The following is a 27,073-nucleotide window of genomic DNA, read 5'->3' as shown; positions in this document are numbered from 1 at the left end:
TTCTACGATCAAGTCGGAAAACAAACGAATACATTCAAAATGAAAAGAGTTTGCAATCTCCCACAGACTTTAAGTTCGTGCAAAATTACAAAGTCTTTTGATATGGACATCGAACAATTTCACGAAGTGAAGCCTGAAAGTAAAAAGTTGATTCAATATTGTTTTGCTACAATTATACCACTTAAGTGCGTACCAACATAACAAAACTCGTGTAATCACTGCCGTTTTTATTGCTACGCCCTAAATCCGGGGGCCTAAATTGACGCCCTCTCGCTGCCTAGCGAATACTAGGACACCCTAGATCCACACCTGATCGATTTAGGCGCCTAACTGATGAGTTTGGACGCGGCTGAACTCATCTCATTGGGCTATTAACGTTTACTCTGCGAGTTGGCAGCATTAGGAAATTCACATTAAAATAGTAACTTGGGTTTACAAGTCCTTTTACGCCGATGCATGTGCGTACAACGGGCGGTAGGTCAGTCATGCAAACGAGGCATCACACTGTCCGTGATGCACCGTCCGGCATTCTGTGCCCGTTGTCTTAGTAGGACCGAGACACATTTTCTAATGTTTTCATCGCCGTTTTGTATATTTTGACCTTCATTTTCATGGAGGTTTTCAATAGAATGTGGAGGTTTAAAATGCATATGGCTTCATTCTGTGATTGTTAAATAAAGAGCTACTTATTAAATGTGTATCATTTATTGTCCGCCGTGTATTATTGTTTCTGTGAAACAAAATTAAACTTTATAAGACATAAAATATTCCTATTTTATAAAAAAAAGTGCTCAATCCATCATATAATTTTTAGCTATACAGTTGGACTACTCTGCATTAAATTCAATTGAATTTGTAATTAAATACAGAAAATTCCGCCACATCTCTTTTAAAAATGAACATTTTACCGTTATTCCACGCTTAAGTGATTATGCTATACTTTTTGTTTCTCTAACTTTGTTGTTGTTTTAATGCTATGGTTAGTATAAAAGTTACGGAATATCAAAATAGATATTACATATCAATTCCCTTGTTATTTTTACATTTATGAAATAAAATTTGATATTTCTTTTGTTGGTTCTACTGATTTCTTAACTCTGGGCTAAGGTAGCACAACTAAGTAGCATGAATCGTTATGTTTTCTTTTGGTGATGTATTCGTTGAATTATTTTAATTATGCTGGTTAAATATTGCAGACTTCAGGAAATATATTGTAACCACAGGTTACCCCCGGCGATCATTTTAAGCATGTTGCGAAGTGTTTCCTAGCTCAGGCATTTTTATTTTAAGATGTTTATATGTGATCAAACCTATTTATTGTGTTTATAACCCCGCCGTGTTTTTAAAGAAAATCATATTTTTGTGAAAGAAAGCACCGTATTTTTCCACCGATGTTATCTCGAAAGAACAAAGACTTAAGAACTATCAAGGAGGGAGTCGTAGGAAAATATGTCAAGAAAGATACTCCTCCTGAAATGCCAAGTTTGTGACTTTTGTATGTTCTGCTGACCTTAAGTTGTTGCTAGCTTTTGACTTAAATTTATCTTGCAGTAATTAATGTTTGGCCCACGCAACCACAGAGAAAGAGCCACAGACGTGGCCAAAACCAGCATTCCTCAATGGTAAGTGAATCAGTCCCATGATATGAAGTTTGCTCAATTTTGAAGTAGGAATTTCAGATTGATATGTTTATTTTAGGTTTTCTCGAGTCATTGACTCGTTGGAAAGTTGATCTTTAATGTTATGTTGTAATTAGGTGTTGGAGATTTTTGTATTGAAAAATTACCTCAACTGTATTAGCTTATGTCTCACACCTGCAGTAGAAACATTTGAAATGGTAATAATCCCAAATTTGGATACATATCCCTGCGTATTTCTGCGCAACTTGCTCATCCAAAAAGTTTTGCGTCAGTTGAAGTTCCGTTGTAATCCAGCTGCAGTTGTTCGTACTTGCCATGCATAAGTCACTTCTTTGTGCTCCGTATAATGATTGCGTTCAACAAAGTTTTTCTCCGGATTACCATGCATTACTTTCTTCTATAGTTAATTTTAAATGTTAATGTCACCCCAAGGGCCGTGATAGTCAAGTCCGGGGGGGCTCGCGTCGATTAAGTGCCACTTCACTGAATACATTTCCAGATTATCCCTACCAAAATGGGTTTTCCTAGGAAGATATGAAATTCTGTACCTAGGCCTTGGAAGGGGAAAGGAATCTTCGGAAACCATAGTTGGCATAGGGAAAGGAACTGCCCCACAAATACCTTGATGCCTAAATTCTGTTGAGGGAGCTCACCCATCAAATAAAACTTCGGGTTGATGGTATTCGATATCTCATTTCAAATGGATGTGAACATTTACCATTGTATTCTGTAAAATGCCATATAATATTGATCATTAAGCATGTCGTTTAAACCATGAATTATCAATTTGTTTTCTTCTGGCAACGCCAGTGTTAATATTGATCATCAAACACTTACTTTCAACCGTGCACCTAATTTAGGGCAATAGAGAGACTGTTAAGCTGGTATCTGATTTGTACATGACGCACGTAGCTGTATTAATATTTCAGGTGCTTCAAAATGAAAGTAGATAAATAAATACCTATAAATGTGACTGTAATTATTTAAAAACATCACCCTTTCTTTCATCTATTTCAAATCTTTGAACCGTGTTATCTCGGGAGGAATAAATGCCCCTACCGCTTGATTCTATAGAGGACGATTATGACATTCATTGAAAATTGAAGTGCACCCCAACATCTTTTGGAAATGTTGATTTAGCTAATATTTTATCTTTTATTATTATTATAATATAAATCTCGTCGGAATGAGGCAATTGTCCGGGTGGCAATGGTCAAGTCTGGTCAACGGTCACTCTTCCAATACGTATATACTCAAGAAGAGCAGATGTGAGTCAAAATGCTCTTACATACAAAGACACCTTAAGATTACCAATAGTACCTTTACCATCACACATGGTCTAGGTTCACACCATACCGACAGGGCTCCATCCATCACCACACTCCATCCATAATCACGCACTCTTCAATTTCATAAATTATTTGAAGCATTACTGAAATGGTTAAATGAAAAAGAACAATGAGATGCCAGCATTTATTTCATGCTATCGTAGACATGAGGCACTGCAGTAATGCGCAAGCATTCAATCAAGCACCCCCTCGAGAAACATCTTGTTCAGGGATTGCTGTTTCATGTTACAAGAGTTGTATATTTGTGAATCAGAGCATTTGATCATGGCGGAAGTTGTGGGCGCATTGAAGTTCTTTGTGTGTTCTCACATTGAAATTAGCACTTTTCAATCATCACCCCTTTTTATGTGGGGTTTTGTGAATTTCTTGATGAAAATAATCCTTGTTTTACTTAATTCACACGGGCGATGATAAAAGGATATAAGTTCTTTGCATTTGATTTCAGGTTATCCAGCAGCAAACAAGCATTGTGCAGAAATTTGGGAATAACAGGGGGACTCCAAGCACATTGGGTGGCCATGAGGGAAAGTATACCCCAAGTAGTTCTGTACCAGACCTGGCACAGAGGTATGTTACTGGTTTTAGTCGTGCGAATAGATAGTTTGTGTATTATTATGACTAGCGCTTTTCAACGGGGTTAGAGAGGGAAAGGGAAGCCAGTGCAACCACTGGTTGGTGGTGCCAAGGGATGGCACGGTGTGTGGTAGAGAGGGAAGCAAATGAGGGTGGCTGGATTGTCATGATGGATGGGCAAGTGCTGGGTGCTCATGGCGGAGTGTCCATGTCTGCTCTGTTCTTGCCATTTCCAGCTATTTGGGTTTGCTTCCACTTATAAATTTTGGCATCTGTGGCACTCCCTGCCCTAAGTTAGTTGTGCGATTGCAATCCATTTGATGTTTGGATTGAAGAGTGGTGTGATGTAGCTGTATCTTAAATGCTTGTCAGAATGTCTTGAATATCAAGAAAGTCTTAATGAATATTATGGTCTTCTGCAAATTTTTTGGCTTGGTTAATTCTAATCAGAATTCGTTCCATGAATATTAAAAGCTTCTATTGAGTTAAGCCGTTGGTTTTATTTAATTTTTAAATTTTCCTTATTTTTATTTGGATTCAATTTTAATTACTCCCTGCAAGGATACTCCATGCGTGTATGTTAATGGGCAAGTTCTATATATTTTTGTTGAAGTGAGGATAAAGTCATGCAAATATTTTGGTGACATTAGTGTAAACTTCATTTCCTAAATAAGGATAGAAGAAATGCATGCACCAATGCGCACAGGTTTGCTTATGTCCCTGGTGTTGTGCTATTATCCATTCGAGGATTTAGGGGACTTCGTTGAAGGAGATGTAGAGATTCTCGTAAAGTTCCAATTAAATGTCATAAATACAAGCAAACACAGATAAATTATCACAAATAAAGAATATCCATTACTAAAAAGAAAGAAAAACTCGTACTTTTCCACAGATTTTATTATACGGTACAACGCGTTTCACCGACTTGCGGCATCATCAGGTACAAATTTGCAAAACAGACAGAGCAAGCATATATACCCTCAGGACAGAGTGGGGGCGGGGAGGGTTGGAAGGTACGAGTCTTTCTTTCTTTTTAGTAATGGATATTAAATACTTCCACGAAGTGAAGCCTGAAACAATAGAACAAATAAAGAAGATTCCAAGGCCAAAGGTGTCATTATTAATTAGTTCAAAATGGGTTGATGTAATCTAAACTTAAATTATGGAATAATCATAAATGGTGGAATTGAAGTTTTTCTTGTGACCTACAACATATTAGTAGTTCTGTTCAGAGGAGTAGTTGGGGTTTGAAAAAGTTGGAAGAATGGATTTCTCCTCCCAGTGTATACTCATCTCTTTGCAAGCTATTGGACCTTATAATTCAGCCAAAACAGAGACCTTGAAGGGTATGTAAGGGATTAGGGCCATCCCATCAAGTCTCCTTGTTACGTGGAGTTCTGAGGCATCTGAGAAAGGGAGTGAGTGTGCTTGTAGTCTAGGAAAAAGTTTGTTTTTAGCATAATTCATCTCTCAGTAGACTGCTATTAAAGTTTCAGCTATATCCGTCGTGTGGTTTCATTTTCATGGTTGATTGAAGCAACGATCTTTTTTTTATTTAGAAAAATGAAAAAAAAAGAGCCTTGTGTGGTAATTTAACATTTCTTTTCAAAAGGCTTAATAGTGAAGGGAACAAATCTGAGTTGTATGAAGGCAATGAAACATCTGCTCCTGTGTTTGCAACTTTTTAAAATTGAGTATATTAGTGTAAACATGGTCATACATCCACTAATGATTAACATCGTTTGGGATGTCCAGTGGGAGTGACTGCCTCCAAAATGATTAATAAAATCCACGATATTGTATTGAATGATCGAAGAATCAGAGTTGGAAAAATAGTCAAGGCCACTGGCATACAGGGTTCTCAATTCTGCACAAAACATTGGACGTAAAAAAAAATCCCAGCAAGATGGGTGCCTTGTATGCCCTCAGTGGAGAATCAACTCAATCCTGTGATCCATTTGGAGGCTGGTTTGGCACTGCAATTGATGCAATGGCAATATTGATCAGTTTCTGCTTTGATATTTAACTGTGGACAAACTATGGATACACTGCTATGCTCCAGGGACAAAGGAACAGTCAAAACAGTGGGTTTCAAAAGGCGATCCAGCTCCAAAGAATGGTGAAATGGGCTGACAAGGTGATGGACATGGTTTTTTGTTATGCACTTGGAGTGATCTGCATTGATGTCTGCATCTGAATTGATTACTTATAAAAAGGACAAATGATAAATGGAGAGTATTATGTGCTATTATTGCATTGACTGAGCTGGGAAATCAAGAAAAAACATTCTCATTTGGCAAATAAAATAATTCTTTTCCATCAAGAGGATGCACAGGTGCACAAACCTGCACAGTATTGATGGAAAAATTATGGAATTAATGTTCCGATTATTACAGCATGTGCAGTATTCACTTGTTTTGGCTCTCGGTGACCTTTTTGAATTTCTAAACTAGAAAAAATGGCTCAGCCGAAAACAATTCACATTGTACAAGGTCATCATAGATTCCTATTTTGAGGACCTTCAGAAATCCTGCTTTTTGGGATGGAATATAAAAAGTTAGTAAAGATAGTCTGATGATATATGCAGGAAAATTGAATCAGGCTAAAAGGACATTACGTTGGAAAGCAAACAGGAATCCAACCAAAATAATTCCTTTTTCTATTTTTTCCTAAGGACTTATAGAACGACTCACTTATCACTGTGTGAAATTTTAAATCTGTTAAATTTTACTCACTCCATTGGTCCTTCTTTCCCTGCTGTACTTGAAATTTGGCAGTCATGCCTCTTTTGCTATGTCATTTGAAGTGCTCAAGGGGCCTCACTCGTATCCCAACCATGGGATTGCGCATTAAAACTCGTAATGATAAGAAGGTACCAGAATTCAGCCAGTCGCCTCTCCTCACTGAGCACTCTTCCTTTGAATGAACCCACTAACATGAATTCCTGTGTAAAATTTTCAAAGTGTTGACGTGTTGAATATGTATCTGTAATTATATTTTCCCGCAGGTTTGCCAGCATGTCAGTTGGTCCCGGAGGTGAGGCTATTGGTGGCCCCAAGTTCATTCACAATGGATATGCTAATGGCATTGTTCCTGCTATGAGCCATACTTACATTAACCAGTGTACAGGTTCAGAGTATAATTCTGAACAAATTCAGGTACTAGTGAAGATCCTTTCTTGATTTATGTTTCCATTGATCAAAATACTGTGTGGATCTTGCATTACGGTTAAGTATCGATTTTATCTTAGGCAATGTTTTGACCCAGGTGGAGTATCCACTGAATTGGTCAATCTTGGGACCAATTTAATAATGTAGGTTATAACAAGTTAATGGCACTACTGTACAACAATTGCCATTCCTTCAATGAATTAAAACTAGTATTTATAAAAATATCAACATCACCATGCTTAAGTAAGTAAGTAATTTTATTTGCCCAGCAGATTTGTACAATTGTAAAAAACAAGCACAGATATAGGACACGTCAATGTTATATAAAGAAATGATAAATACTGAGTACATGTTTAAATACAAAGAAACTCATGGGACAAGAAGTTCATTAATAGAATAAAACATTTTACAGAGTAAATATTTCTGAAGGTTGAGCTTAAATATAGGCAGCTTATGTTGTGCTTTCAGTTCTTTAGGAAGTTTATTAAAAATCCTGAGGCCCATATGTTTAGGTCCATGGGCGGTGGTACAGGTTCTGACAAAGTTTTGGTGGAGGTCAGCAAAATGCCTTGTGTTATAATTGTGAACGTTGGCATTGGAAAGATAACTAGAGAAGTTGCTTTTGACATACAAAGATGCGCAATACATATACACGCAGGGAATGGGTAAAATTTTCAATTTTTTAAAGAGGGGACGACAGGATGCTGCATGAGTAGCAAAGCAAATAAGTCGGATGATCCGTTTTTGAATTTTAAATATAATATTTGCATTAGGTGTAGGGCCCCATAAAAGAATACTATAAACAACATGAGAGTAAAATTCACTAAAATAAAGAGACAATAAGACCTCAGTATTGACGGTATGCCTAATGAATCTGATAAGATGACAGAGTGAACTCAACTTATTACGAAGTTTGAGAATATGGTCATCCCAAGACAGACGACTGTCAATAGAGATGCCTAGAAAACATGATTTACTTTTTTGTACAATAAGTTCGTTATCAATATTTACAGTTATGCAAGCAGCTGATTTATTCTTATTAGCAAAGTAAATTAAAGAAGATTTACTAACATTGAGGAGGAGGGAATTGAGGAGACACCACTCATGTAACAGCTGGGTAACGGAAACAGAGGTTAATATTAGTGTGTCTACAGAGGAGGCAGACACGAGGACATTTGTGTCATCAGCATAGACGACAGGCAGCACGCCTGGTACAGAGTTCAGTAATGTTGGTAGATCATTTACGTACATACTTGTCCTTAGGATTATGCTAAGGTAACTTAGGCTTTTGATTCTAACCATTGTACTCTGAGTAAGTAAGGCTGAATTTTGGATTGGCTGCTTATGTGAATAAAAGAAGAACATTTATGATTGTCTGCCGAGGAATTACGATATAAATAATTGTTATTTGCCCAAGTGATTTGTTTTGGAGCAATACATGATATAAAGGATGTCAAATTAAAAAGGAAATGTGATAATGTCATTATAAAGCCGTTTAAGGCACAAACAGGATATTTGATAAAAGTGGAAACAATTGAATTATCATCCATAAATTCTTCAAGGGAATGATAAAATTTGACTCAGAAAAAAATCCTTAAAAGAATAAATATTCTTAGAATTTGAAAGATCTACAGGAATTCCATTTTTACAAATGTAAATTCATCCTCATGTCAAGTGATGGTTGCATGGCTATTACCTTGAAGCAAAAGTCCATTCTTCCTACGAGGTGGTTGACTTCCCGAGTTTGGTCTCCCTCAACACTTCATCTCCATCCAAAATCTCTCGTGTTCATGAAACAAACACCACCACTGATATCTGGTGCCAATCATGTCAGTCCTGCCCTATATGTAATGAAATTCTTTTATCTTTATTCATGGTTTTGGAATTGATTAACCTTTAACCTCCACAGATAGGTGCATCATACTTGCCAATGTCTGGGGCATCATCAGACTATGCTGACCAAGTTGACCAATATGTTCTCCAAAGGGATGGATCAGCATATCACCATCCAGAGGATCATCACTATTTGTCTTACCAGCAAGTAAGCATAAGTGTGAATTGCGAATATTCACTTTATCAACAAATTTAATTCTCCACCTGCTTCCAAAAAAAATCTTTATAGTAGAGGTGTGGCTGAAACGCATTGTGACACACCCCTTCAGATTCCAAAATATTATTCTGTCAGTTCTCAATATGTTTTGAGTTGTCATTTGAAAATGAGTGGAAATATATGCATGTTGTTTTGGGAAACCATGGCCCAGAGAGTCTCGGAGCAGTGGGGGGCAGATGGGTTTCCTCTGGGTTCCGTGGAATGTGGAATCTCACTTCACACTCACAGCTGGCCCCTTTTTGGAGGAAGAAAGAGAGAGACCTGTTGAAGGGGCAGGGTGGGGTGACATTAGGGCCTCGGAGGGAGGCAGGGGGCGGTGCATAGTACACCCTAAAATGGCCCTCTTTGTCCTCTCTTCAACAGATGATAGGCCTTCCACTCTTGGCTTCCATGCTCAAATAAATTCTTGCTCATGAGAAATAAGTTCTTAGTACTCAAAATTGTAAATAAATTACATTATTCAAAAACAAAATATTCTGAGAAAGGCATGTGGTTTAAACTTTACATGTTAATGAGTAAAATATTGTAGGCATCAGCTCAGTTCACTCATTTGGAAAGGTGTAAGCTCCACGTACAAGTATCTCAAAACAGAAATCGTAAAATGAAGAGGCCAATTGCTTAATTGTACTCAATGGTAGATACCACAGGAAATGGCTGGGAGACATTATGTTTGGTGTCAAAATGAATGAATGACCATGGACGCATGTGGTCGCATTGGTAGCCACCAAGTGCATGGTGTAAGGAGCTGCCAACACTCTTTGTTTTTTGGTTTTGCCACCGACAAGTTCAATTGGGTTTTAATAATATTTTTCTGCTCTCGCATGACTCATTCTAGTATTAGGCTTAAGTGCAAGCTTATTTCAATGTGGAAACTCCAAATATTCAAGTGATATTGTTTGGGATTCAAACATATTGTGAAGAAGTGATACTAATATGGTGTTGCATAACAAACGTTTGACTCTGAACCCAGGTTTCATTCTTGATCAATCATTATCACGTGAATAAAGTGACTATGATTGGATGTTTATATGTATCGAGTTTCTGGGGCAGGGTAATGGAGGATTGTGTCTTTGTTGGGATTGAGAGTTATGGAGGGTGACTGACAAAAAAATTTTAAAAAATAAATAAAAGCAATCCGTTCCACCTTCTGTCCCAGGATGAGAGGCATTAAATCTTGGTGAGTGGGTTTTAGCTCTGTCACCACCCGTGGCTCAGAAATGGCCAAAATGAGGGTGGGAATTTTTGGTGAGGGTATATCATTGGGGCAATGTTGCTTCTGGAGAGGTAGCAAAGGTGTTACAGGCAATTTGAGGGGGAGGGACCAATGGGAAGGAACTCCTTCCCCCCCTCTCCCCTCCCTCCCTACCGAATTGATTCCAGTGGGCCAATCCCAGCCATCCCCCCCAAATCACCATGCAAGCATGTGACACCTTCACTTTTGTCACCTTTTGATTATGTATCAACATTGAAACTTGAGTAAAGCTTTATTTGTGGCAAAATGCATATGGTATCATTTATTGACAACTCGAGGAATTATTCTTTGGATGAGAAATGTTGAAAGAGTCATGGAATATCCGGAGATGTAGTTCTCCGCTGGATGTTGAGTGAGTGATGTGGTGTTGCAACTTTCCAGATACCCATTCCATCGTATGGGCAGCATGTGGTGCCCTCCTTCTCGCTGCATGGCCAGCAGCCGCTCCACCACCCTGCCCTCCCGCAGCACCAAGGCCTTCACTTCCCCAACGCCACAATGGCCAGCCACCAGCAGCAGCAGCAGCAACCTCCGCCCCCTCCGCCTGCACCAGGTCTCCGCCATTGCTCTTGTTACTCATGAATCCACTCGCTCGGGGCCAATGCTAGGCATACTCTCCTCCTCAAAAATTCACTTTCGTAGTAATAGAGTGACCTGGAATTGGCTAACTTCTGTATGATTAATTAAAAATTGGCAATTTTCCACAAAACAAAATTTAATGCGACCGGTTTCAATGTAACTACGTCATCATCAAGTAGCAGTTATCACTCAGTCCAGTATATATGTTGAAAAGCAAGTAAGGGCAGGGCAGTGGGGAAGAGGGAGGAAAGGTTGAAGGAAGACAGCATGGGTAACTATGTACGTTAGTGGGGGAAGGGAAGGGGGTGGGGAAGGCAAAGTAAACAGGTGCCAAGTTCTCCAAAGTCCGGAGAGAACGTAGTTGCTGGATGGAGGGGGATTTTCTCATTTGGGGTGTGTCCCACAGAGCAGCGTCAAACTCCTAGGGCCATGGAGAAAGCGGGTGACGTCGGGGGTTTCCCCCTTGGTCGTTGACTGGACACATGGTGTCAATGCATAAAGAAGCACTGAGCACAAAGGGTAAAAACTGGTAACTAGGGATTTGGGATCACTTGTATATTATGGTTCTAAGGGGCATGCCCTAGCGAGGGTTAGCGGGAGGGTGGAGGAGGGATTTTTCACACTTTCAAATTGCGGATGGGGGGGGGTGGTCCTGCGGCTTAGAACCTTCCATCTTGGTCCGTGAAGAAAGAGTGTGGAGTCAGGGCTTTGCATACGGAGACCATGCTTTCCCACCTTGGTTGGGAAAGCATGGTCTCCGTATGCACAGGGGAGAGGGGGAAAATTCTTATGAGTAGAGACAAGGGATGACATGTCACTTGTACGTCATGGAAAGGAGGGGGGAGGATGATAATAAAAATTGGACTTTGTAGATGAGCTCTCAAGACCTTGCGATGTATGATTTGTAATTGATCCATGGCATCTTGCTTCTTTCCTTTACCCAAGTTGTGAAGCACTTTGAAGTTGAAATTACGGAAATAGTTGGAATCAAGTAGATGTTTGCAAATAAAGAATTAGTTTGACCTGTAATATAGCCTTTTCTATGTTCTTTGATACATTGGGCTTGCTTCAGCCCAGGGTTTTAAATGACTGGGACACCCAGAAATGGCACATATCTGGGTATCCCTGTCATTTAAACCCCCCGGGCTGAACCAAGCCCACTAAATGCATCCAATAGCTGTCTACATATCCCCTCCTACCCCCTTGTCCATTTCCTTTTCGTCCCTCACCTCTCCTTCCCTCACCCTTCCCCCCAAACATGTCCTCTCTGCTCTTCCCCAAGAGCGTCATTCTGATGATGACGGTGGTGCCGTCGAAACGTCAAAACTACATATGTACCGCTCTTGACTTCACAGCATCCATCGGCCTGATTATATGTATCTCAAGTCCAGCTTGAGTCATGAGACATGGGATCTCTCATAGAAAAAGTCAATGTGTGAAAATCGTTGACATTTAAACCAGGCTTCACTCTAGAGCTTGTTCTATCAGACCATCAGGCCCTGCGTGTTCCCTTTTGTGTCAACAACTCTCCCACCAGTGCCCAGCACAAATGCAAAAAACTAGTTGGTAGATTGTTCATTAGGCCATCATGAACACTGCACTTAAGACTGGCCCTCATCGCCCCCAACCATGGTTAGAGCGGGGGTGTGCTACCTATTTGTGTGTGTGTGAGGACCAGGGAGACCAGGAAAATTGTGTGCTATCACCAAGTGGAATATGTTATCATCTAGGAGCTGCTGTGAACTTGTGTTTTTCCTTTTGGTGCTTCATTTCACATTGTTGGAGGGCTTATCTAGCGTTTTTCCCTTTTCTCTCCATGTGCATGTCGCAGACTTTCCGTTATGAAGTTACATTTGTATTCTGTCTGTTTCCATGGCGTGCTTTGCGATGGCGGAGGCATTGCCCCCGTTCCTTGGTCACCCGTCAAGCCCATTGATCGTAGCAGTAAAATTTCATCTTTTGTTTAGGGCATGTACATGGGTCGTTCAATAAATCCTTTGGAAAAAATTGAAATACCAATAATTTTGCTTAGATTATTTTTTTAATATTTCAACATGGTCTCCTTTTAGCTTAATACTTTTCCCAGCATTTCTTCAACTTTTTTTAAGTCATCCAAAAAGTAGTGTTAGAAAAGAGTCCTCTTTTCACCTGTGCCCTCATTGTTTTGTTTGCTTTTTTCTGCATATTAATGGCTGAGAGAGATGTTTGATGTTGGTGCTCTGTGTTGCAGGTGGTGGAGGTCCGGGGATGGGTGAGGGAGTGGCCAAGGGGGCGGAGGGGGGTGGTGGTGGTGGTGGGGAGGAGGAGGAGCTCCCACTTCCCCCGGGGTGGTCTGTGGACTACACCCTTCGAGGCCGCAAGTACTACATAGACCACAACACAAAGACGACCCATTGGAGCCACCCGTTGGAGAAGGAGGGCCTGCCGACAGGTTGGGAGAGGATAGAGTCCCCTGAGTACGGCATCTACTATGTCAAGTGAGTTCCAGGCTGAGAGTTTGCACTCTCTCTCTTTGACGGCACGATTCATCAATCATTGGATTGAATCGAATGGTGCCCTGGCTTTCATCCCTCAAATGGATGCTGTTCTGTCTCAGTTTAGTTTTGGCTGTGCCATAAACAATTAAATAGAGCTTTGATTTATGTTGTCTCCAATCGCATTATTTTGGTGTAAAATTTATGCTGGCAAATGGTGCTGTCATCAATAGTTTTTTCCATGGTTCATTAAGTACCTGACTGCTATGTGGTTTCTTCTTCAAATAAAGGTATGCACGTTGAAACCATGTGACTCTGACACATTTAAATACAAATGTGATTTTTTTGACCAGTAATGCTGTTTTTGATGCTGTCTTTCCTACCTTGTCAAGAGAATTTAGTGAGAATGGTGAAAGGCATCATCTTTTGATTGGCTGCTCAGTTAACCTGATGATCGCTTCAATGCTCTTATTGATTGCGTAATGAAAGCTGGAAAAAAGTAGAGCTCTTACTAGAATTAAACATGAATGAAACCAAAATGTATTATTTAGAAATATAGCATTTTAAAATAGCAAACTATTGGAAACTTACAGAAAAGTAGTTACTTCATAAGTGAATATGTATTTTTGCCGATTCTGCTGGAGACAATGGCGAAGTTTCTATCTGCGACTTTGTCCAGGAAAGTTTAAATGATAGCTCTTTTATTCTTAACATTAATCATAGTGTAGCGTAAAATATCATCAGTTGCCTGCCCTGGATACCTTCTTATTATGTTCACTGTGTGCATTCTGCTTTGGCCCTTAGTTCCATTCGCGGTCTACCACACTCTACTGAACGTATTGTTTGGACATCCTTTAAAATGTCATGCTTGTCGCTGGATTCCACACCAGCTCATTATCTGCCCTCATTTTTTCTTATCGTGTGAATTAAAGATAGTGAGGTACCTCGATAGTCAAGATATATTGGTTAATAACCAACATGGGTTCCGTAAAGGTAGATCCTGCGAAACTCAACTCGCCCTCTTTCTCCATGATATAATGAACTCCGGTGAAAGTAATATTCCAGTTGATGCGACATTCCTACATTTTAAAAAAGCTTATAATTCTAAAAAAGCTTGCAATGAGGGATAAAGTCCCTCATTGCAAGCTACTCGCAAAGTTGGAAACTTATGGAATACACGGGAGTGTTATATGCTGGATTAGACAATTTTAAAAAAATCGTGTTCAAACAGTCGTCCTGGACGGTGTATCATCCGATACTGTTAGGGTCACGTCGGGTGTACCACAGGGAAGTGTCATAGGCCCCCTCTTGTTTCTTATTTACATAAATGACCTCAGTACCATGGTTAATAGCAGGCTCCGTCTTTTTGTCGACGATGCGGTGATTTATTGGGACATTCGAAGTCGCGATGACAGAGTCACGTTAGCTAACGACCTAAATGCAATTCAGAATTGATGCAACACCTGGCAATTGGAATTAAATTTGAAAAAATGCATAGTAATGCATTTTTGGGAAAACAGTAATTCCCTCCCATTTAGTTACAAAGTGAAACAAATGGAAATTTCGAGGGTAGAGTCCTTTAAATACTTGGGTGTAACCATTACTCATGATCTGTCTTTGGGAAAGCACATACAAGAAATTTATGGTCGTACTAATAAAAAATTGCGATTTAGTGCTAGGTAAATGTGACGAAAAAGTGAAGGATTGATGTTTTCTTACCCTAGTCAGGGCACACCTGCTGCCAGTATATGGGATCCTCAAGAGATAAATTTGATTTTGGAATTAGATCAAGTTCAGCAGAAGGGGGTTAGATTTGTCAAACATTATTATGACCAATACAGTAGCGTAACTACTTTTATAGAAAATTTAGGCTGGGATTCCCTTACAATGGGAATAGTCAACCCCAGCTGTACCCTTATAAATGGGCAAAGGATGGGTGAGGGAAATTAGAGAAGATATGAGCAGTCAATCAATTGTGGAAAGGTAATGGGAGTGCCCAGAAGCTGAAACCATAATCGATTTACTGCTTATATCTTCTCTAATTTCCCTCACCTATCCTTTGCCCATTTATAAGGGCACGCCTGGGGTTGTCTCTTCCCATTACATTCATACGGCCGTAGTTACTGTTCGCTTTGTACATTGGGATTCCCTTACACAGCGGCGTTTACAATATAGATTAAACTTATTAAAAACGTTTAAGGAATGGACCTTTTCCAATGACATTAAGAACATAATACGAACCCCAACGTATTACGGTCGCAGGGATCACAAATATTAGATTAGAGAGATAGACTGCAAAACTGACAGGTTTAAATGGTCATTTTTTCCAAGAACAATAAGAGACTAGAATGCTTGTAGTGGAAATGCCTCAGGAGTCAGTACGACACAATAAGTATTGATCTCCAAGGTAGGGTCTGCACACGGTTATATATGTATATTTTTTTTAGGCTCCCCCCATTTTCCCCAACCCATTTGAAAAACCCTAACCCCCTCACCTCTTACCCATTTCTCCTGGTGCTGCACCCCCTGCCACACACCTTTTTGGTGGCTCAGAGGGTAGTGATGTAGATAGCAAAAAAAAGATTCATTTGCCCTATATTCTTGCCTGGGGATTGTGATTATTTTTGATCCATTTTATTTTTCTAAAATTTCAATTTTCCAGCCAAATGTGATGGTTAAACATTCCACTTTTCTCTTCTCCTGCAACACAATACATTCTTGTTCCATTGAGAATAATTTGTTATTAGTGCTGGAACTAAAAGTTCCAGCACTTGTGACAAATCATTCTCCCACCACATGCCCTTGTGGCGGCTTGCGGGGTTTTTTGTAGATAATGTAGAACAATTTGGGTGGGAGCTGCTGCTGACATTCAATTACTGATTAATGAAAAAATTGCAGGTGCAAACTTGAGACAATTAAAAAGATAAATCTCCCTCTGGGTTTTTTTCACAAAATGTGGAAAAAATAAGAATTCTTCTCAATAGTAGAATTTGAGTTTCCTTGCCAATGTTACTATATTAAATGGATGGGAAATAGGTTGAAAATCTTGCCTCTTGCATTAAGTCATACATTTTCTAGCTAAAACAAAATAAATCACTTCAATGGGTAGTTCTAAGGGGAAGTAGTTACTTTATCACTTGACGCAACATGACATGTACATAGAAAAGCACGTGTTTCCAATACATAGTTCCTTCTTTGTTTTTGTGAAGGTTTTATTGGCGATTCTCATAAATGAAAACTTTATTTGTACAACAATTTCTCTAAGAAGTATCCATTGCAACAGTAAGAGCTTTGAGAGCATTCCAGATGCGCAAATTAACTTGTTTGGGGAGCAGCACTTTAATTAAATGCAAAACTACACAAAAATAAAGAAATCAATTTGTCAAAAGAAATTATGGATTAGAGAGCCCTTTCTCTTTCGTGCTGTGTGTTCTTTGGTTACACCATCTTGAAATGATGTTGAGTTTTAAAGTTCTTTCAGAAATGGCACATAAAACTGCATTTTACTGGAAAGAATAAATGTTTGTGGTGAAATAGGGTTGGCAGAGGTATACCACATCCCGGTGAAATTGCATTGTATGAATTGGCACTCTGTGAGCATTTACCATTACTTCCTCTGGTGGATTCATGACATATATTGGACCAAAAATCTGGTTCTTATGTGTAGGTAGGCAAGATCAGGTGATGTAAATCAGGGACTATTTGACCACGACTCACCCTCGATGGTCCTTGCACAGAATACCTGTAGTATTTCAACCCCTTAATTGGTAGATATATAAACAGTCCAGGAGAATGAATTCCAACCAAACAGTGGGGCTCGAGATGGTGCAGTGGCTAATGTACTGGCTTCCCACCCAGAAAGGTTCGAATTCCAGCGGCAGCAGATGTTTTTCAGCGTCATCTCGATCCCCCCTACTTGAGGTGCTTTGTTGGGGGCACTTTGAGCGAGTACGGCATCCGTCAGATAAGGGGAGGCGTCAAGCTACTAATGACTTTTATAACTGATGGTCATAATTTGTGCCTTTTGCTTGAAATGGCATAATAGAGATGGTGAGGTGAGTGTTTGGTCCAATTCCTCTGTACTGGGCGAGCTAAAATCCAAGGGGAGCAATTTTCTGGTCCAAGGACCGCCTTTGAGGGCACTCATGCGTACACTTGGAGATCTCTGTATTCAGCTCGTCTGATGGTGACGTTTTGCGTTGGAACATAGGTTTTATAAATAATGGAAGCTGTCGGAAACTCAAGCTTTTTCATTTCATTCATGAACAGATTTTACAAAGTTATACCTGAAATAACAAATTTTTGATTTTAGAAATGAAAGGAAAAGAAATCGTGTGCACAAGGAAAGGATCTGCCTGCCCCCTTTAAATACCACACAGATATCACATGGCTTAGGACGTGGCTTGACGTGCCCTCACCCATTGGAGTCAACATTTGCAATGCCTTGGCGATTAGTCAGTCTCCAATGGGAATGCAATCCGTCCATGTCTAATAATGCGCTCGCCTCTCTCCCTTTCTCTGCGTGCCGCATTGCGTCCAGTCACATCACGCGGCAGGCGCAGTATGAGCACCCATGTGCCCCCCACTACATCTACCACCAGCCGGCTGACCTGCGAGGGGGGCACCTGCGAGAGCTGGAGGTGGCCCACCACCGAGGGGCCGGGGGTCTGGGCATGCCCCCGCCCCGCCACACCCACTTCCACCCGCACAGTGTCCTCGTGCCGGCCAGCCCGTACCTCAACCAGGGTGAGAGAGAGTGCCCTTCCCACATGGTGCACCGCGGTGGGGTCTTGCCCCTCCGAGAGATGCCCAAAGATGTTTGGAGGTTCCCTTAGTGCTCTCCGACCATTGCCCGTCTGTGTGACCCTGCGTCATTGATCAGTTTCTTGAGGGACTGACAAATACAGTAAACTCTCGATTATCTGTGCTAATGGATGCTAGAATGAAGCATGGATAACTGAAATACATGGAAAATGTGGTCCTGGTGTAAATGGAGATTCTCTTTATTAATTTCTTGCAATTATTTTGCATTTTTTTTGCTATGGAAAGTACAACTTTTTCCATTTTTCAGCCATTTTTATAGGGGTGAAATTGTAGTTTTACAAGAACACAGACTTACCATAAATTGAATAGCAGAACATATTCTCCTGAGATAGCTTAACCAATCACGTAGTAAGGGAAAGAAATTAATGTTCGCTGGGTGAACATTGGCTGAATATTGGAATTGCTGATACGGATTCAAATTCATCATATGATACTATTTAAAATAATGCAATGTAGATAGTGACTTATGTGTTGCATAGTAAAGCTATGTATTAGCTCTTGTCTTATGGGAGTACATTGAATTCTCAGGGGTAATGAATGCAAGGGAAATGATTAACTGCATTAAGTGTTTATAGCACAAAAATGTATTAATTAGAACATAAAATATCATTGGCAACTTTTGATTTTGTGAAATTGAAAACTTCAAAGAAAGTCTAGGTGTTGCAAACTGGTATTTTACGTAAAGTGTAGCAAAGTTTCAAAGCAGGTGATTATTTTAATATATATATATATATATATATATATACATATATATATGTATATATATATATATGTATTTATACGTGTATATATTTATATACATATATATATGTGTGTATATATATATATATATATCAGAGATGAAGAGGGACCTGATATAGAGTAGGATGATGGATTTTGTGTTTTGTTAGGAGTATTAAAATGTTTGTTCGGTAGTTGTGTCCATCCAAAAACCTATCTTAACCAGTAGATTACCTTAATAAATAATAAATATATATATATATATATATATATACAGACATACATATACATATATATGTTTATAGTGTAGTTGTATATTGGTGTGTGTGTGTGTCTATATATATATTATATATATATATATATATATATATATACATATATGTGGATATATATATATCCACAGATTTCCTCCTCGAATTAAGCCAAATCGTTCTTACCAAAAATGCTTTTCAATTCAATGACAAAATATATTTACAAATAAAAGGCACTGCAATGGGCACGCGTATGGCTCCTGCATACGCCAATCTTTTTATGGGTAAACTAGAACACGACTTTCTGCAACAACAAACCCTAAAACCACTTTTCTGGGCCCGCTATATTGATGATATTTTCCTCCTTTGGTCCCACGGACGCGAAACTTTATCCTCTTTCATTTCCTCTCTCAACTCCTCCTCCTCAGTTTCATTCACTTCTTCTATATCCGACTCGAATATTACCTTCCTAGATATCGATATTCACCTCCAAAACAATACATTTCACACTTCAGTCCACATTAAATCAACCAATAAGCAACAATATCTTCATTTCGACAGCTGCCATCCTCCTCACACAAAGCGCTCCATCCCATTCTCACTCTCTATCCGTGGCTTCCGTCTCTGCAACAACACCCCCTCCCAACAGAAATACTTGGACCAGCTGCATGAATCCCTCAGAAACTGTGGGTACCCGGAAAAACTGCTAAACAGTAAAATCCTCAAACCGTCAACACAATACACTCCCCTCCCCAAACCAAACCGCCCAAAATGCCCTAATCTTATCACCACTTTCTTCCCCGGTACCCACAAAATTAAACATCTAATCCGTGACCTCTTCCCAATTATCAATAACACTCAGTCCACATCACTTTTATTCCCACACTGTCCCTCTGTTTCATTTAAACGCCCGTCGAACCTGCGAGACATCTTTAAGTCCACAAATCCAACTTCAAGCACCCCCGTCTCTCCCCCGCCCCTATCCGCACCATGCAACCGCCCACGCTGCAAATGCTGTCATCTTTTAAGACCCTCCCCCTCACTCAGTACCAACTCCCAACCACTCGCCACCTGTACCTCAAAAAATATTATATATCGCCTCTCCTGTAACTTCTGCCCTGCCTTCTACGTGGGCGAATGCACGACCGCACTTTCCCTCCGCATGAATAACCACCGTTATTCCACCAAATCCCCCACCTTTCTTAATTATCCCATCCCTACTCACACCGCTTCCCACAACCAATCTTTTGACGACTGCTTCTCTGTTTCGGTGATTGAAATCCTTCCCAAATCTGCGAGTATAATAGAGGTGAGAACCCGCGAGATGGCGCATATCTGGGTGGCCCAATCATTCAAACCGCCCGGGCTGAACCAAGCCCACTGAATGCATCAATTGGCTGCCTACATATCCCCCCCACCCCCTTGTTCATTTCCTATTGGTCCCTTTACCTCTCCTTCCCCCACCTCTCCCCCGCACACCCTCTCCGCTCTTCCCCGAGAACGCCATTCTGAAGACGACAGCCGTGCTGTCGAAACGTAAAATAACAAATTGTGAGTGTCCTTTCTTTGTGTCTCTATATTCTAAAAATCTACATCTGTGTTTTTATATATTTGTGTGTCGCCGATGAGCGTTCCATTTCGAAGATATTTTATATATATATATATATATATATATATATATATATATATATATATATATATATATATATATATATATATATATATATATATATATATATATATATATATATATATATATATATATGTATATATATATACACACACATATATATATGTATATATATATATACACACACACACACCCACCAATATACAACTACACTGGGGGTCGCAGTAGTCCAGGGGGTAGAGCATTGGACTACTGACCAAAGGACCTGGGTCAGAGTCCCGGGCAAGCCTCTCTGGGCACCCTCAGGTCCACCCAAAATTTGGGATTTTTCGGATACCAGATCTCCCTGGGAAACCATAACCGGCACAAGTAAAGGCACTGGCCCCTCTTAACACCCCGTTGATTTGTGAATTTCTCACCTCGCATAATAGTTAGTACTGGTTGAACTCTACCATGACCCACCAAACCGACCTTTGGGTTGATAGCACAAAAATTATAACGATGTTTATATTACCTCGAGTAATATAAACATCGTTATCCCATGCTCTTGCACACCTGGCCTGGCATTCCTTAACTTACGGTAGCAGTGCCTTTAGTCTGCTCCTTAAGTTAGATAGTTTGACAATATGTTTTGAAAGATGAAGGATGCTGTTTCAAGTTCCGGGAATGTCTTTTCCTTAACTGAATTTTGTTTCATTAAGTTGTGGTTTCTCAATTGTATAGAATGTGTAGGCATTCTGCATTAAATGGTATGGCAGTTATCTCTTATTGTAATGTAATTATTCAGAGCAGTACTTTTCAGGTAGTTTAATCGTTCACGTAATGGTAATAATAATAATCTTTGCTTTTAGAAATACCTCATTGGTTGGCTGTTTACTCACAAGCATCACAAGACTTGGACCACAAACTTCGATGGGAATTATTTCGGCTGCCGGAGCTGGACTGCTTTGATGCCATGTTGAAAAGACTGTACAAGCAAGAGTTGGAGGAAATAGTAATGCGGTACGAAGCATACAGGTTAGTTCATGTTGAACTTTACGGGGAAATTGTTGCACTGTACAATCAGCTTTTATGTTAATGAATGGTGTTTACCTGCGCAACTGAAAATTAATGGAATGCCCAAAATTTCATGGTCGTAAATGATGCTGCAGAGTATATCTGTGCACAGCATCCAACTCATCTTTCATTTGCAAAAGTGTATTGCCTCTCAAAAACAAATGTTTAACCACGGCTTGATACTCAATTTTTTCCATTTTCACTAAACCCTACGACGACTCACTCAAACGTTTTTTTCTAACAACAACTGAGTGTCCAAAATGGCTGAGATATAGTTGAGAATCTTTGAACCCTTGTGCAAACATATTCCCCAATGTTTGTTGAAGAGTGCTGCCATCTTCATGTTGAGGTCAAAAAGCTTTCAGACCACCCGCATATCTCTGTATACGTATATGGTATCATATGAGACTGCTGCAATCTACTGGACAGTTCTAAAACAATTTTTGATGTAAATAAAAGATCTGATCAAGCAAGGGAGTAGATAGGTTAAGGAACCAAAATAAGTTACGAGTGAATAAATGTGACAATTTCTGTCATCTGCAAGGATCTGAAGATGATTACTCAATTTGGTGAGCCTGTTGTGATTGCACATGATGGCGCACACCTTACCCTCAACTCCCCCAGCATTGAGGGCACCCACTTTCCACAGAATTTCTTCCTTCCCCGCCCCCCCCTCCCCCAAGCTTCCATTTCCAGATGACTCAAAAATGAATTCAACTTCCCTTTTTTGGTTCTCAGATCATTTATCTAAGTTTTATTTTTTTTTGTCTGTGAATCGCATTCATCATGGGGTAGCTCAGATAAAGATAGGTGATTAAGAAGACAGAAAGAGATAAGAAATGTAATGGTAGAAAAAATGAGGGATAAACTATGAAAAGTAGGAGCCAAATAATGCAAAATAAGACATGATAAAATAAATGTAACTATTAAAATTAAGTATACGCATATATTCACCATATAATTGCAGGTTCCATTGTTAGGAAAATTTTAGATGATCTTATGATTTCACAGATAAAGAAAATGGCCAAAATGGACTAGGGGTGGGGCTTGTCACAAGATGAAATAACTTGACTCTTAAGTAAAAGATGATAATGTAAAATGGATTGCCGGCTCACATCATCAAATCAAGGCAACCAAATAACATTGCATTTATAGGTATATAAATAAAATGAAAGGAAGGTACCTTAAAATCTGGTGATTGTGTCAAGTGAAACTCTGCACAAGAGTTGCCAGAGCTAGGCTGTGCCAAATTGTCCCTTGACACCAAACTGGGATAAGTTGAATGACGCATTTCCTTAGTGCATGGTTACATCTAACAGATTCCGTGTCTCACCTTTCATTGTGTTCCCTAGGCTTAGGTATACAGTTTTGCAGGCATTGAATATACATTAAAAATGATAATTGAAATACGATGTGTATATTTTACACTGACTCAAAATGCTATGCTACAATTTATTTTAACAGAGATTTTATTTATTTCACGAAGAAATCTGAGAAATCTTTAGAATACCTTTTTCATGGATAGGTTGATTAAATTTATAATTTGGGGTTTCGGGTAGACTATATTAAGGTAACACTGTTTAAAAACTGTCATCTCCTTTCTTGGGATACTCTGTGAAAGCCCTTCAACACAAGCTGAGTTCAACTTGCTACTTATTAAGACACCTGTATGAAACTACAAGTTAAACTGTACTACTCAATTTATACTATTGGGGAATTTATTCAAATATAACCTACAGTATAATATTATGGGGATCAGCTGCTATTTATCAAAGCATCTTTAAAATCCAAAAGAAAGCTATTAGAATCATAACCAGGAAACCTCAAAATGCTCCATCAAGGCCTATTTTCCATGAATTAAATTTGCTACCACTCCCATGCATCTACACTATGTTATTAATTCTATATATAAAAAATAACAATGGCAACTATTCTCTTAACTCTGCCTATCATCATCATTACACCAGAGGAAGGAAAGCCATCCATTATGGGAATATAAGAACTAAAGCATTGAAATTAGGACCCAATGAAATGGGCATCAGATTATATAACAAACTACCCAAAAGTATCAAGGATACAAAGGGAACTGCTGAATTCAGACATAAATTAAAAAGATATCTACAGTGCAATACGTTCCACTTGGTTGAAGAATATCTCAACAATATTCCCGACCAGTAAGTTCATACTTATAGTTTCTAGCAATGGTCATGGTCTGATTCATGTTGGTGATCAATGATTTTTCTGAATTGAAATTTCACGTGCATGTTACAGCCAATGTTCATGGGTTTGTGCCAAACATTATGTAACTGTGCGCATCATTCCTTTTATGTATCTTAATTGAGCCTTGCTCCTCTTTGACGTGCATTATATCAAATACATACACCACCCACCTGGTATTTTTTTATTGTGATCTCTGGGCAAATAAAAAGTAATAATAATCTCTACTGAAAGTAAGAATTCTTGGCAACATTTCAAATTTATTATTAGTTATTGTAACCAGTGGCCTGACAGTAGAATAAGTAATATCTCAGTTTTTCATGTAATTTAAATGTGATTGAATAAGTTTATTGTATCATGAGTTTTATTCTACAGTTGATGTCATTACCATTAGGTCAGCCTTGTTGTGTGAAATGGACATGCGGTTGAGTGTCCACCAAGATGACCCGGTGCTGCCTCCGGAAATACTAAAAGAAGCTGCGTTATCTCAGCACGTGGAAACTAAAGTATGATGCATGACGATTGTTAGACAATGGTCAAAGTTACAGCTAACCCATGTCCAACTCCACCTATTCCTATCTTAAAATAAATCTTTCATTTTGAACTTATTTTGTAGAAAAGGAATATTTTGCATGGCTAGAGTTTGAGTAAACGGTTGAAGTTTGATGAAGTCATCATGTTGGTAACTATTTTTAATTTGCTTGAACTTCTACAGCAATTGTAAGCTCAAATTAAAGCATATCTTGACATAAAAGGAGATATTCGAACACTAGCTTTGTCATCAAAGCAACAACTGTGATTTTTGTTTAAGACCCAGGTCATCATTTTAGCCATTTTTAACCATTTTAAAAATACATTTTTATCCTAAATCAAGGAGTAGTTGCATGTATTAAAAATTCACCCTAGGAAGGTATCTTTTAAACTCATTCCCCCCAATCATGTTGAAAAATTATTTTTTACGAAATCGTCTTGACCAATACGTGAAAAAGACTTAAGTGGTTTGAAGTAAGTTAAATATATATATTATTTCTACCACGGAAATATTATATCTACCACTGAAGACAATGTGTAATTAACGTTTGAACGATATAATTGAAATTTTATGTATTTTATGAAATTGTTATCAATGAAATACGGCATGTATTTTGACACGTAATAAATGTCTTATTTTATTAACGGAAGAAAGTATTAATTTAACAATAAACCGTCACTACTTCATATTACAGCAATTTGCAAGACTGGTTATGTCTGTACACAGCTCTCAAAACAAAGGGCGTTAAGTATTCCATGTTACTCATTCTTCTCCTCGGCAAACTCTTCATTCTTCAACTTTGCATCCTCTTCAGTTGTTACATTGAATCCGGAGATCTGGATGACTCTAGCATTTTCAACATTAAGAGTTCTCGCCCACTGCCGCCCTGCGGGATGAATGAGTTGTATTTTGGTATATGCAATATACATGAGATATCATTTAATGTCTCCTCCTAAATTATATAAATCTTACCCCGCGGTATGTTTGCATCTGATTCACTTGCGAAACCGTACGCTTTTGCCCAATCACTTCTACCAGTAAACATCATATAAAGTACTATACCGAAAGCATTCCAGGATATTAACATATAAGCTATCGATAACCTTTGTTTCCATAGATGAGCCTGGTCAATAGGTACTGGCTTCATTCTACGCCGGAAGAAGCGTCTAATCCATCTTATTGTCCATATGCTACCCATTGTTCCCTATAAAGACACCCTTCACGGTATTTAAATCATTTATGACACTCAGGAGAATGATATAAATCAAAAAAATAAAACTTAACTACACAAATTTAATAACAAATCAGACCTGAAGAATATTTTTCTAAACTACTAAATCCAGCCCATCACTGGCCCTGGATTACAATTTTAACAAGTCTGGGTTACAATTTTAAAAAGTCGGGGTTTCACCAATTAAAAGATTCGGCTCACGAAAGCGTATTGTGAACTTCAGTTGTCTATCGTACGAATGCACATATCGATAGTCAACTCGAACCGTTCGTAAATTTAATATTCGACTGTCTAATCGAAAGTAGAGGAGCGCGGCAAGAAACATTAACTTTATCAGTATATGTATGGGGGAACTATTTATTGAGATCTAGCCATTCAGTTGGCAACTTCGTTGAATAAGCATAGATTTGATTGTTGTATCTAATTTTAATGTAGTTGCGGGGGGAGTTCATTTTCCTACTTCCTTCTCGGGAGTAAAGCAACGGTTGAGGATGGAGTGGAATCAAAGCACGAAAAAGTCCTTAAACGTATCTTCTGTTAGCGCTCGGTCACCTATTCACTCAAAAAGGAATTTTCCATCTTATTCCAGAAAAACAAATAGGTAATTTTGAGTTTATCCTTTCTCTCCACATCTTGGTTAAAATATCCTATCTCGTATTTCACACGATTTGGTTAATTTATGAGAGTATACTTTCTTGTTCTATGGAATACTAACTTTTTCAAATGTTTCACGTGACTGCAGGAGTTCTATTGGATCTCGTGCATCTCAGTCTAGGAAAGTAGTGGCAGTAACCCCACGTCATGTAGTTGAAAGCTGTGGTGTTTCATTGCCTGTGCTGGTAGCCGAAGCCCTAGGCTTTGCTGATCGTAAGTGTGTAACAACAGACAAATGTGGTTTTTCGTGTATTTTTACATGCTGAAGTGTGACAGGAAATATTTGTAAAACAATGCTTATTGTGGAATGGCTTTATTTTTCGCTTTTTGTCCAGGGGGTGCTTCTGGGAGTGTGCGCATCTCCACCACGGGATGGGCATGGCTAGTCATCGGTCGTCGCTTGTTCGTGTGGCAGTTCCGCCGGTTCCCAGGGGCCCACAGCCACGAGGGGCGACGGTGGACAGTGGCGGTCGCTGCCGGTCAGTGCCGCGAGTTGAACCTCCCGCCGAGTGACCTCTCGCACAAGGCAGACCTCGTTTGTGTGATCACCAACGAAGGCAACCACTTTCCTTCGTGTGTAGCAGTGACCCCCGAGGGCACCGTTCGCTACTGGCCCAGCATTGCACACGAAGGGACATCCGTGGAAGACAATGCCGACTTACAGGTTTGATTATCACAATTTCCCGAGCTTGAGTCTGTGAGCCCTGTAATACTGATAAGGGATAAGGATTAGTCATGAACGTGTTGAATTAGCCTCATTCTCTGCTGTTATTAATGTTAAATTTTATGCTTTTTCTGGTCTCGGAAAATA

At 39.2% G+C, this 27,073-nt stretch overlaps 3 protein-coding genes across 5 annotated transcripts in view; 2 read left to right on the top strand and 1 right to left on the bottom strand.

The window, feature by feature from the left end:
• Positions 1-1,115: 1,115 nt before the first annotated feature.
• On the top strand, positions 1,116-25,021 carry sav (scaffold protein salvador). The gene is made up of 10 exons (XM_071597557.1): positions 1,116-1,482; positions 1,552-1,622; positions 3,435-3,556; positions 6,570-6,720; positions 8,642-8,773; positions 10,476-10,647; positions 12,904-13,150; positions 17,688-17,893; positions 21,424-21,589; positions 24,240-25,021. The coding sequence occupies exons 1-10, from the start codon at positions 1,392-1,394 to the stop codon at positions 24,355-24,357; spliced, it is 1,476 nt and encodes a 491-aa protein (XP_071453658.1). The 5' UTR covers positions 1,116-1,391; the 3' UTR covers positions 24,358-25,021.
• On the bottom strand, positions 24,987-25,825 carry LOC139698682 (uncharacterized). Of its 3 annotated transcripts, none has more exons than XM_071597556.1 (3): positions 25,688-25,825; positions 25,350-25,594; positions 24,987-25,263 (listed from the first exon to the last, which is right to left on the bottom strand). In XM_071597556.1, exons 2-3 carry the CDS (start codon positions 25,573-25,575, stop codon positions 25,136-25,138), a joined length of 354 nt encoding a protein of 117 aa, XP_071453657.1. In that variant the 5' UTR covers positions 25,576-25,594; positions 25,688-25,825; the 3' UTR covers positions 24,987-25,135. The 3 variants fall into 3 exon arrangements, with proteins under 3 accessions (XP_071453657.1, XP_071453656.1, XP_071453655.1); XM_071597555.1 differs by having other exon boundaries at positions 25,350-25,581; XM_071597554.1 differs by having other exon boundaries at positions 25,350-25,825.
• Positions 25,826-25,910: 85 nt separating this feature from the next.
• The window catches only part of LOC139698727 (nuclear pore complex protein Nup133-like), a 54,200-nt gene continuing 53,037 nt past the window's right edge, over positions 25,911-27,073 (top strand). The window contains exons 1-3 of the mRNA XM_071597620.1: positions 25,911-26,209; positions 26,351-26,475; positions 26,598-26,926. Coding sequence (XP_071453721.1) covers positions 26,100-26,209; positions 26,351-26,475; positions 26,598-26,926 — 564 coding nt within the window. The 5' untranslated portion in view covers positions 25,911-26,099. The remainder of the gene's footprint in view (positions 26,210-26,350; positions 26,476-26,597; positions 26,927-27,073) is intronic.

This window comes from Hetaerina americana, unplaced genomic scaffold (genome assembly GCF_022747635.1).
Source record: "Hetaerina americana unplaced genomic scaffold, ioHetAmer1.1.p SCAF_9, whole genome shotgun sequence".
NCBI classification, from domain to species: domain Eukaryota; kingdom Metazoa; phylum Arthropoda; class Insecta; order Odonata; family Calopterygidae; genus Hetaerina; species Hetaerina americana.
This window is presented reverse-complemented; position numbering and strand designations above follow the sequence as displayed.